The sequence below is a fragment of the Rhipicephalus sanguineus genome, chromosome 3 (assembly GCF_013339695.2).
Source record: "Rhipicephalus sanguineus isolate Rsan-2018 chromosome 3, BIME_Rsan_1.4, whole genome shotgun sequence".
In the NCBI taxonomy this organism is placed as follows: Eukaryota; Metazoa; Arthropoda; class Arachnida; order Ixodida; family Ixodidae; genus Rhipicephalus; species Rhipicephalus sanguineus.
Window position 1 is genome coordinate 9,474,317 of NC_051178.1, and position 13,159 is coordinate 9,487,475.

The window sequence follows — 13,159 nt, forward strand, 5'->3', positions numbered from 1 at the left end:
TGGCCCAGGCCCGAGCGTGGTCGCTCCGGCTTCCGTTCCTGGCTGCCTGCTGTTCCGGCCTACCGTTCCTGTGAGGCCCCCGTCCCAGTGACTTTCGGCGGTTGGCTGCCGCACGCAACTGGCAGCCACGCCTCGTACGTTCCCGGCTGCCAACCTCTCCAGACCGGTGAACTTCAAGCGGGCTGGCTGCCCGCCCTTGTGCAGTCTTGCCCCCGTTCCTCCTGGGCTGTGGACCTTCTCCCGGCAGTGGGCTCTCCCCTTGTGGTGGAACTTTCGGTGGAACTTTTGCGTGGCCATGGCCGACCTATGGACTTGTACCTTCGGGAAGACGACACCCCCCCTGTTGGACTTTGCCCCGTTGGCCAGCCCCCTTGCGGCTGAGCTGATCTTGCTACTTGGCCTCGGACAGCCTCTTTCACAGGCTGGCCTCGGTCTTTAGGAGGGGGGAATGTGGGAATCGAGCGCGCCCTTCCCTTTGGCGCCTCGTTCCCCAGCTAGCGCGCGTGTTGGCCCCGCGCGGCTCGAGCGCCGGGAACCGCCGTTAATCGGCAGACCACGGCGGCAGCGCCAGGCCTCTTTGTCTGGTGCGAGCCATGCGTCAGCTTCCCGTCGCGCGGGCACGCGTCCGGGCATGCCTCGACATGCTCACATGCTCACGCCACCAAGCTAGCTTACGTCACTGCGCAACGCCTGTCTTCATTGGCCGCCAGTGACAACCCCCTTCCCCCTTGAGCTCGCTTCTGTCTTGCGCGGGCTTGCCCGCGAGAGATGCTCCCAGGCTAGCATGAGAGGTTGACGCGCTGCTCTAGCAGGCGGCTTCTCGTTCGTGTGCTTGACTGCTGCCCTTTGTGTGATAGTCGTAGCACCGCTGGCAAGCGTACTCGATCGGTCTTGCGGAGTTCCCTTTACGGCCTGCAAGCCCGTGACTGTCGTACTGTGCTGCATCTTGGGTTAATAAACCCGTGTTGTTTGTTGACATCCTGCCTCGAGTGCCTTTTTTGCGCCGTGCCGGAGTCGACGAACCCGGCCGTAGCGTCTTTGTTCGCTGCGGCAGTGGAGAACGTCGCGTCTTTTCACGGTCACCTCGTAGGGTAAGCTTTGCGCTAAACCTGTCTCCACAACTTCCAGTGAAGCAGTTCTGGACGAAAGAGAAGATGCTTTCACGGGTCGTCAGTTTGACCCCTCTTCTTTTCTCACCCCCTCTTATTACTGCAATAGAGCAAGGAGATACTTCGGAATCTTCGAAACAAGCTAGTGTTTTTTTTTCATTTATTTGATTCTCGGGCGAAGTCTAAAAGGGGCCTTGTACAATGATAATGTGCTGCGTGACTTAGCCACAGACGTCGGAGCACAGTGCATGCGACATCAAAAAGTATTACGTATAGCAGCTCCTCCAGCTGTGTACGCAGTGCTACATACATGTATGTCCAGAGCAGGAGTTCACAGTGTTTAAGAGGCTGGGCCCGAGCTAGTTGGTACACTGACATGAAACCGTTAAGCGCACAAAGACGGGAACAAGAAGACGACACGGCAGTGTTGTTTACCGTCTATAACGTTATCCGGTTCACATAGGTTCACACCTGCACACATGCAAATTATACCTGGTTCACTGGGATGCTTCTATTGCAATTTGAGATTAAGATATAAAGTGCCTAAATACCATTAAATTCTCGGTATCACATGGCTTGGTTTAATGGCACTAATGGCGCGACGACGAAGTTGCGCAACAAATATATGTTGGTTTTGCCTCGAATGTGCAACTTTTTCAACTTCTACGTCATAAAGCTCATTTTATAGAAATAACGAGCATTTTCATGTACATTCAATGCCTTACTCGCTATGGAAACGAAACTTGCTTAAGCGTGATGAACATTTCCTGTTGCGATGCCGGTGGCATTCTCATTACTTTTTTCTTAAATCCTTGATATTATAGTGACCACGAATTGTGACCGTCACGGAGCACCTTTTTTTTCCTTTAAATAGTCAATAATGTGTGCTCTCCTTGCCGACAAACATTCTTTTTTCGTCATAGACGGGTTCTACAAAACACGAAGTGAGAATACGAAGGCACTCAATCGACGAAAATGCCCTTTATGTTTAAGGTCTTACCAATTAGCACCACTTTTGACGTGCAAACAGGGTTTAACGTGATTAAAATTGGCATGACCTATTCAAGGTAACTATCGATCCTCCAAAACGAAAAAAAAGATAAGAGAGAGAGAAAGCCACTTCAAGCACTTGGGCACTTCCAGATACATATGGTGCGAGTATTCTTTTTCTTGCCTTATCACAATGTATTAATTTGCTAAACATGTAAACTTTCTCATAAATCTTTTCCTATTTGGAACACTGTGCCCACGTCTGTCACCATGGCAAATATAACAGTGAAACACATCGACCAACAAGCTCTTAATTCATTGCAACCGCAGCCAAAAATCCTTTTCAGATACGTCTCAATGACTGTCATTCAAGCGTCAGGAGATCATAATCACAATTATTCTTTCATCTAAATTTTTCGAACGAGTATTCAGTTAACCCTTGAAACAGAAGACTCCCTGTCGTTTTTGGATGTTCTTGTAACCTGAAAATAAAACTGTGCAAACACATCTGCACAAGTCGATATTTTCAGTTCACTTCAGACCTCCCGAATATCCGCAATACATCAGTAGTAAAGATATTAATGCGAAGAGCCGGAACGCACTGCAGCACACAACTTGAAGAAAGTAAAACAAGAAAAACGCGAAATATTCAGTAAACTCACCAAGAATGGCTACCCAAAATCTTTTATTCAGAAAGCAATTCACTTGCAAAAACACAACGACACAAGCTGAGAAATCCAACAAAAGACCTCTCCCAATCAACACCACGAAAGAAATACGTACACCACTCTCCGCTATCCGTGGTGCCAGCGGCGCCAGCGAAACCATCACCCATTTCCACGGAAGGCTGAGTCATGTGACAGTAAGACCGCGAATGGCCCGTCCGAAATTTGCACCATACACACGTGCAGTCCAAAACGGGAGGGATAAAGCCCAGGCTGAAGCCAGTTCAAAACCGCAAACGGCGCCGCCCGCGCGACTTCAAAGCGAAACCACATGTTCGCAAAGCCGCCGGCGTAATAGGGTGCCGAAAAAAGAAGGAAAAAAATTGGCCGCGTATCTGCGTGCTTCGCTGCAAACGTCGTGTAAAGACGATAGAAGAGGCGCTGTGTGAGATATGGACGCCATCTGGCAATACGTCGGGAAACATGAGTGCTGTGTTGCGTGCTGGTAGTCCCGGCGCAGCAGCAGGCGAAGACCGGCGGTGACCAACGTGACCGGCGGGGACGCCAGCCAGCCCGAACACGCGGTTTGGCGCGAAGCACTGAAGCAGAGAAACGTCCGCACTCAACGAGTACTCTCCACACACTCTTTTATTTACACGTCGCCTGGGTAAAACAGGAACGCCAGAGCGGCGCCCACAACCGGCAGCCTGAAGGCCGCCCACAACGCTGCTTTTTCATTTTTTAAATATTTTTTTTCACCTTCTTGGCCTTCTCAAAACTAAAGTTTTTCAACACCAACCCATGGCATTCGTACAGTGCAATACAGAACCGAAACCGAAACACAACCATGAGCTCGTGCGAAGGGCACGGAGGAAGGCAAATTTCAGCGCAGTCGCATTTTCAGCTTTGTTGAAACAGCGCTCACTAGACGACGACGAAGTAAAAGAAGGCACAGGACAGGCAGCGCCTGTCCTGTGCCTTCTTTTACTTCGTCGTCATCTAGTGAGCGCTGTTTCAACAAAGATGAACGCATACCAACTCGCTCAAGCTTCCATTCTTATGCATTTTCAGCGCAGCTTAAGAAACTAGGGTCCTTAAAATTACGTATGTATGCATTTTCTATTAAAGGAACACGCCACCTAATACTTACCTAGTGATGTTGCACCTCAGATATGCATGATATTTACTTTTTGATCGACAACGTTCACAAGTATGAACAGCCGTACCAGTTCAAGACGGCTGGCCCTTGGGCAAGTGGTTCAACTTTGGCCGAGTGGCTGAATCGAGGGACGTGCCGACAAACAGAAAGACAGAAAGACAGACCAAAATTTCTGCGTTTAAGTTCCCCAAGAAAGACTATCGTCTTTAAAAGAAACAATCTTGTTGACGTCCCACCTCTCTGAGCGCGCGGCCAGCAACCGACAATGGGGACAGGCAGTTCGTGAAAATGTTTTCAGCATTACGAGCACAATAGCACGTTCTCTGCCTTCTCCAAAAGACTGGCCACTGGAAGAGTGAACCCGAGGCATCTTCAACAAAACTGCTTGTACTGGCTGCGACGCCAGCTGCGTCAGCGGAACTGAAAACCTGTAAGAAGGACGGGAAAGACGTCCACAATTTTGCAAAGGCGCAGACCGCCGAATCTATTTTCTTGAAACTGTAGTCCTCGCAGCTGAAAGCAATTACCGGAAATGAATGCTGGCAGATCCAAGCGACCCGAATCGTGAACCACGCCGAAGGCTACCTACACATAGTGTCTTCGCTTTTCCCTGTGCAGAGCGTAAGAAAAAAGAAAAAAGATGTCTGCATACAGCCTCACACAGTCCAGCACTCGAAGTATCCCCCTTTCCCTGTCTCTCACCTAACAGTTTACCTCGACACATCCACACGCCAAAGAAGCTCTCCATCCCCTTTTACTCTTCAACTCATTCCCACCGGTCAAGCCCTAGCACTCCTCTGTTCTTTTGCTGACACCGCCGCCTCCTGACTCACCTTTTCATACCCACCAAACAAGAAAAGAAGCCCTCTTCGTTTGTCTCCCTCCCTCAAACTCTCAAGAAGGAGCCGTATGGATTCCGAAACGTATAGGGACAATGCTCACTCAAGGTTCCAAAGATAAGAGGCCGTCGGTGGCGCTTCGAAACAAGTGTTTTCTGTTTTTTTCGGGGCTTGCGTTTTGTGCAGGCAAATGGTGTCGCCAGCGGGGTGGTCTAGCCTTTTTTCTTAACTTTGTTGACAGCGGACGGACGAGGTGCATTGGAGCGGCGAGAAGAAAGGCGACCTCGTATGCGGCTCGTTCATCAAAGCGACCGCAAACCCCGGAGGCTGTACAGCTCGAGCACATGACGATATTAGTTTAAGCGGTTTAAGCACATACGTTGTGGCTCCTGCATTTCTGAGCAAGCCTTGGAGCAACTAGTGTGTGCGTCGCCAGCCATGCCGCAGTACTGCACGCACGCAGGGACCCCAAGCAAGCACGAATGCTATGCGAAATCCATACGTTGCGAAGGCGGGAGGAGTAGAATACATGGCAGAATGAGTAAATGTTTTGAAGGCCGTGTGACAAGAAAAAGGGGCTTTAGAAAGTGCAAAAGGTATATTGGGGGGCCACGTTTTCTTTTTTTTTTTTTCAGTAGACAACTCTCGCTCTCTCTCTTTTTACCACTTCTTTTTTGTATGTTGTACATCGGACGGAAGCTGCAATGTGCACCATATACACGTCCAGTTCGCTTGCTAGAACTTGCTTCTGTGTCTGCTGCGCGAGTCTGCATCGACAATGAGCTACCACACCACAGGCATCTCGCTGAAGCGCCAGTCAAACACGATCCTCACCTACTTCCCGACAATGATTCCGTGTTCCAATTCAAGAGACACAGCAACAACACCGGAATGCCCGATTACGGCCAAAAAGGAACCGATGACTCAGCACATATCGCCTTCAGATGCGTCGATCGATCAGTCACTTATCAGAGGGTACTTCAGTCGTCGAACCTGTGCACCCGAATGACATGGCAAATCGGTAAGCGTGGCTACAATGCAGTTTATCCATGAGCTGAGAATTGTACTGTACGTGTGCTGCATTGACCTGTTCATACTGTTTATAATAAATGCCACAAAGTTTATAATCAATATTTACGATGCACTTTCAGACTTGTAGTTTGGCGAGGCTCAAAGGAAGTATGATATAGGATGTTCTGCTCGCATTATGCACAAAATTCTCAGTTGCAGAGTTTTTCAACTGCTGAAGTTTCCAATGGGGCTTGTTTGTATGACATTTCCTGATTACTGTGGCTATCGGACACAAGACACAATAACTGGAACACAAGAAAGGCGCACGGCGCCGGGTGTCCCCGTGTGCCTTTCCTGCGTCCCATTTGTTTGCGCTACCATAGTAATCATTTTTTTTTTAAACAGCATTGCGCGACCACCAGCCGGCCGGCACGGCACGTCAGCACCCTTATCAGCATTGTGCGACCGCCAGCCAGCCGGCACGTCAGCACCCTTATCACCCTGCACGAAGCTGAAAAATTTACAAAAACAAGTATTTGCCAGACATCTCTGTTGGAACTATATTACGTGTTGATTTTCTATGTGCGCTGCTTCACTGAACGGTTTCTTGGCCCTCTCATGTTTTTTAAAGGTCTTGCTGCAAAACGCTGAAAGATCAGCATCATCATTGCGTTTGATATTATTATTATTATTATTATTATTATTATTATTATTATTATTATTATTATTATTATTATTTGGTATCACATATTTTATTTGTCGTTGCATTCCTGTATACTCATCTCAGAATTTCACCCCCCCCCCCCCCCCCTGAGAGAAAACCTGGGTGCGCTAACGGCCTTTAGGGTCCGAGCTGGCGACGTCCAGAGTGGAAGTGGAGAGAAGTACCCCACTTAGGCGAAGCGGCTCCCTGTAGACAATAAAAGGGTGTAAACTTGAGCTTGTTGGCTTGGCTTGTAGACAAGTTCTGCGGGTGTGACCCTTCTGTATTGTTTGAAAGTGGCGCACAGACCAAGAGCGACAGCGGGGAGAGCCTCGAGCCAGGTTGAGTTAGTGTGGCACATGATGGCTGCCTTAAGCTGACGGTGAAACCTCTCAATCATCCCATTGGTGCAACGGTGGTAGTTGGCGGTCCATGCACACTCGAACTCAGTCGAGAAGAGCCCAAGGAGCCTGAAGAGTTGAGATTCGAATTGCCGTTCTTGATCGGTTGTGATGCGACGAGGAGTGCCGGAGCAGGAAAGAGGCCAGGGCAACGTCTTCTGTGGTAATCCTTTCGAGCGGCCATACCTCGGACCATCGAGTGTAACTATCAATGGCAGTGAGGCAATAGCGGTAAGGTCTGCCTGGTGGAAGGGGGCCAATGATGTTGATGTGGACGTGTTGAAACCGTTTAGACAGCAGGGGGAATGCCTCGAGCGGTGATGTGATGTGACGGGTGATTTTTGTACGCTGACATTCAATGCACGTGCGTGCCCAGGTACGCAGTCTCGTTGCATTGAGGGCCAAACATAGCGGTCAGTCACAAGGCGTGTAGAAGCGTGAATGCCTGGATGGCTGAAGTTGTGTAACTGGTTGAAAAGGGGCTGTGGCAATGCAGAGAAGGGACAGGCGGTCTCACTCATCCGCTGGATATGTGGCAGTAGAGTGTGTCCATCGACCCAGGGACGGGAACTTGTTGAAGCTGAAGAGAAGAGCCATCCTCGAGGAGCTGCTGGAGTTAGGCGCCCATTTTCCGAGCGACCGCGAGGGCATCAGTCGTAACGGGTGGCAGCTCAACTGTAGAGACACAGGAGAGGGCATCAACGACCACATTATCCTTTCAGCTGATGTGTTGAATGTCAGTGGTAAACTGAGCGATAAAGGACAGTTGGTTTTGCTGGACTGGTGAAAGTTTTTCGCGGCATGGGGAGAAGGCATAAATGATAGGTTTGTGCTCGGTGTAGATGGTGCAGTGTTGTGCCTCAAGGATGTGGCGAAAGTGTTGGACCGCTACGTAAATGGCAAGAAGCTCTCAGTAGTAGGCTGGCCAGGTCGTCTCCACAGGGGCCAAAGATGCATCGGTGATGATGCCAGAAGACGAGGGCGTCATTGGGCTAGAGAGTTTCTTCCAAAAGAACACCAATGGGCACCAGTTTTTGCCCACGCGCTGCATCCGAGACTCCAACGGCGGTGCTTGAGTCATCTGTGAAGAGGCCCAAGGGAGACTCTGGATTGGGATAGGAGAGCAAAGTGGCATTGCAGAGGGCAGTTTTGCAGTCTTCAAATGTTTGTGTTAAAAGTGGTGTCCAAGTAACAGGGTGGTTGCCTCATAGACCAGCTAACGCGTCATGGAGAGGGGCTTGAGATATGTGGCCGCTTTAGGCATGAAGCGCCTGTAAAAGTTGAGCATGCCCCGGAAATGGTGGAGGTCTTTCACTGTGACAGGCCACGCATAATTTTTAAGGGCCAGGATGCGGTCAGGCAAGGGTGTAGTTCCTTCTGAAGAGATTTGATGGCCCAGAAACGTGACGACGGGTGTGCCGAGTGTGCTCTTCTGGACGTTTATGAGCAAGCCGTGGACGTCGAGACACTGGAAAAGTTGGTGTCGGTGGTGATCCTTTTCGTTGGGAGAGAAGACCAGAATGTTGTCTAGGCAGACAAAACAGAAGTCTAAGCCGCAGACGTCGTCGTTGATGAAGCGTTGGAAGGTTCGTCCCACATTGCAGAGGCCAAAACTCATGAAAGGGAATTCGAATAAGCTAAAGGGCGTGATAATCGCGGTCTTTGGGACGTCATTCAGGTTGACAGAAATTTGCGTGTAGACCTTTACCAGGTCACCAACTGAGAAGATGGTGCCACCATGTAATTGATGGGCAAAATTTTGTATTTAACGGACGGGGTACCTGTCAGGGATGGTGCGGACGTTGTGTGCATGATAATCTCCACAGGGCCACCAGCCATCGGTCTTTGCTACTAAATGAAGCGGTGAGGCTTAAGGTCCCTCCGAGCGACAGGCAATACCTTCGCAGAGCATGGGTTCAGACTCGGCTTGGGTGATTCGCAGGTGATCCAGAGCTAGGGAAAGGGGCGTGGCAAGAAATCAGGGGGGGGGTGTAGTACGGATGCACGGTCAAGTGGCGCGCCTCTTGGGAACGCCCACTAAGTCGAGTAAGGTCGGGAAATTCTGCGAGAAGGGCATGGTACGGCGATTGACTTTAACAGCAAGTGTGTTAACGCTAGGTTGGGTGGTCGCTGTTGAGTGGTCGTACGTTGGTCTGGCACAGAGAGGCCTGTTGTTGCGTCAATAAGTCGGTCATACCGGAGGTCGGACCCAATGATTGGCTCTGCAACGTTGGCGATGACGAAATTAAATGGGAATTTGCAACGTAGATTTTTAAGGTTGATGTTAAAGTGGAGCAAGCCGTAGGCTGTTCTAAAGCTCTAATAGAGAGCTTTAGAACAGCCTACGCAAAGCTTTGCGTTAGCGTTTGTTGCCACTGCGCATGCGTCGTACGCTAACCTTTTACGGGCCCCCGTTAAGTCACGGAAATAGCGGGCGACCGCAAGGACCGCTAACCTAGCGTATGTTATTCTAAAACTGCCTAATGCTCGAGTGATTCACTGCACTGAGCTCAAAGGACATGCAAGGATGCTTGTCGTGCAGGAAGGCTCGGGGAAAGCAGCAGATGTGGGAACCACAGTGAGGAACCGTCGCTTAGTGACTTGGTCGGTGACAAAAAATGCAATGTCCTCTAAGTTGGCAGCTCACGGCCGTCTCTACGGCTGCCGTTGAAGTTTCCCTGGCGTCCGGCTAAGCAGGGTGGTTGACATTTCCAGGCCTTCTCACCGAAGTGACAATGGTAGTAGCAGCAGCCGTTATCGTTTCCACGCGATGAATCGGCATTGCGGTCTTGGCTTTGAGGGCATTTTCGGGAACGCAACCTTGGGCGTTGATCAAGGTGCCTTTGAATAGAGTCCAGCTGACGGGTGATTTTGTCAATACGGCATGTGAGCTCAGGGGTGGGCTGTGGGACGCTGATGGCATGGATTGCATGGACGGTGGGAGGCAGCGATGATAGAGAGACTTCGACGACTCGGTCCGCGATGTGGGCGAGCTAGTCCAGCAGTAGATTCGGCTGCACCTGGAGGATGTCCTGTGCGTGTGAGGGTAGACACTGAAGCCAGATGTTTCGGAGGAGGGAGTCGTCAACCGGCGTGCTGCCCACGAGGGCACGCATATAGCGCAGGAGCTGTGATGGCTTGCGGTCACCGAGCTCTTCGTGCTGGAGGAGTTCATGCACTTTCCCGTATTCTGAAGGTGAAAGCCGTTGTATCAGTTCCCTCTTCAGTTGCAGGTAACAGTCGTCAGCCGGAGGACTTGCGAGTATGTCGCAAAGTTCAGTGGCGTAGCAGGAGTCTAGATGGGCGACAACATAGTCGTAGCGCGTCCGGTCCTGGGTGATACATGCCAGGGAAAGCAGCACCTCGACTTGAGCGAACCACACCTCAAGTGACTCTGACCGAAACGGTGGGAGCTTGTCAACGACGCGATAGAGGTCCGTGTCGGAGGCGGCCACAGCCGCAGCAGTGGCAGCACCTTGCATTGGCAGCGACCGCTGGAGCGAAGCGTTGGGGGGCGTGGCCCGAGCGGTGCTGTGCAGAATCGTCAGGGGAGTGCGGTTCATTTTGGATGTGCTGCTGCTGTTCCTGAAGTTGCTGCTGTTTTTTCTTGATCACTTGGTGAACAGCGGCAAGGGCTTCCTGGTTGGCCATGGTGGCATACTTCGTTTTCCGGGTCACCAGATGTGGGAGTGCATAGCTTTAATGCTTGCACATGAAAGACATAACAACTAATACAATTAGCGGTACACATACAGTTTTTGTAGCTTCTGTCCAGCGAGAGTGTCCTTATAGCTGGCGCTCATGCTTAGACACATCGATGTGGCGCGCAGGCGCGGAAGCGGTGCCACACCATTTCGCCACATATGCATTGACATATCAAGGAATAAAGCAGTTGATAGTCAGCGCTTGTGTGTGTTGTGTCTTTTTTCTGGTGGGGCATGTTGTGTGTTTGCACTGCTACTTTTACCTCTGGAATATGTACCAACTAGGCCTAAATGAAGTTTTGTTGATGTAGTTAAGTTTGACTGTGTTGCTGATGACAATGTTTCATCTGGTGGAGTGACTTGTCAAAACCAGTAAGAACCTTCTCCAGACAACACTTGTAGCAGTGCCTCGTAATTTGTTAGCACTATCTGTGCTCTGCAAAATGGTTTTAACCAGTGCCAGATGGTTGCACCGTCACAGGCAGCCAGTGGTGTAGCCAGCCAGGGCCTTATGTCACGCCTGCTGCACTCGTCGTCCACACCTGAGCACAAGACACAGGCACTGGAGCAGCAGCTGCACAGTCTGGACACTGAGATTCAAGCAATGACACGTGAGAAGCAGTGAGTGAATCGCAGGTGCCATTCAACAGCCCTGTTTAAAATGAGGTGCATTGCGTTTTATTTTGCAGTACAAGAGCTGCCTCACCTTTTACAAAAAAATTCCTGCCATAGCAAATATTTTTCAGTCCCAAATCATCTGCTTGACTGCTGCTTGTTTGTTTGTTCTATTATTGCTGTGAAAACATTTATTTCAATAGAAAGAATGGAATTCTAATGTGGCTAGCGTAAATGTGCAATTTTCAAGTGCGGCTATGGCCGGCGTGTGCATTTCAAATAAATGTTTTCTAAACCCACTCTCTTACTGAGTATTTTTCACTAGAAACTGCAACTACCCCAATTTCTGAAGCAGCACTTGAAAGCATGTAACCCAATGTAAAGTTTAGGAGAACAGAAATTTGGGCAAGTTGGTTTGAATTCATTATGAAAACAGTGCTGCAACATGAGGACAGAAAGAATGAAACAACAGCAGCGCCCGTCTCGTTGTTTCTTTCTTTCTGTCCTCGTGTTGCAGCGCTGTTTTCATAATGAACCCAGTGTAAGCAGGATAATAGTATGAGCAATATTGATTACATAGTGGAGGTGGGGGAAGACTCGTACTTTGAACTCCCTGTAGTTCACCTGTAGATCACCCATAGAAAAGCAACTATGAAAGAGTGCCCGTAAGGTACGTGCACACTGGCGGAAAGCGTGCAGCGGCATGTTGTCCTCATTGCCAGTGCGAGTGACGTGACAAGAGTGGAGGCATGCGTGCCCACCGGCTCGCAGCTTCTCTGGCTGACAGACAGAGATGCTTGCGGCACGAACGTCGAACGAATGTGCAATAGTGGACATTTTGTCTCTGAGGACATTCCGTCTCAAAGGAATGTTGCAGCAGTTGATTTGGAGGGCCCAACTCACCGGACAACGATTGAATTTGTTTTAACCGCGTAATTCTTGCTCAGGTAATCCCCACCACCACACCTGCCAGTCAATTTATTCAAGGCGCCAAGCATGTAATTTCGATACCATGTACAGTATAGACCGCTTATAACGTAAGTCGCCGGAGTCGCGAATATCCGCACTATAAGCGGTACCGCACTATAACCAAAACAACCTTCTTCAAAGGCTGCACTTGCGCAAAACGTGTTGAGCACGTAGCCTCGCGTGTCCGATAATCGACATATGCGATTTGGGGCGCTTACAACCACTTAAATGTCCGAATGTTCAAAAATTAACCGCCAAAGACCTGCATTGCCAACGAAATGAACACGGGGGAAAAAAGCAAACAAAACAAAGTGCCATCGCGGAAATTCGCCGACTACGTTTCAGGCCACCTCGAAGTATGCGCATTACACAAAACCATGTCGAATCGCGACCGAAATTTCACGTGCTGAGCGGTACCGATCGTTCGATTTCACGGGCGCGCACGCGATGTCCAAGACATTGCAATCGAATCCGGAACCACAATTCGAGAGTTGCATGTGCCAACCATGCCCTCGTTTTCATTAACTATATGATTCTCTTCCCTTCAAGTGCAGCCATCGCAAAAAGTTTCGTTGATTCCGCACCAAACCGCAACTTTTATCGCCCGCGACCGCTACCGAAAAGCAACCAACGCTGATTAGGCCTAGCGTGCCGTTCAGCATGTTGTCGTGGGAAGTTTGTCCAAGACAACATGAAGATCGGACGTCGAAAAGATCGCACTCAAGCACTAACTTAAGAACAACGCGCGTGATACGAAGTTTGTGTTCGCGGCCAGGAGATCAACGGCGACAAAAGCACGCCAAGCTCGTTTAAGTCCGCGCACTGGCAGAAAAGGCGAAAGCTCGCGTCATGAAGCCGCAAAACTTTTCAATCTGCGGACGAGGTCGCAAACGCGATATCTGTAGCAAGTGTGATAACGACGACGCTTTTCCCGACAGGAAACTTACTTTAAAGCGCACTTGATGAGGACGCGATCGTACGTTCCACGCGTAAC

General features: G+C 49.9%; 1 protein-coding gene across 1 annotated transcript in view; it reads left to right on the forward strand.

The window, feature by feature from the left end:
• The window catches only part of LOC119386441 (sorting nexin-4), a 188,640-nt gene that overhangs the window by 158,117 nt on the left and 17,364 nt on the right, over nucleotides 1-13,159 (forward strand). The window contains exon 9 of the mRNA XM_049413140.1: nucleotides 11,067-11,202. Within this exon, the coding sequence (XP_049269097.1) occupies nucleotides 11,067-11,202 (136 nt within the window). The remainder of the gene's footprint in view (nucleotides 1-11,066; nucleotides 11,203-13,159) is intronic.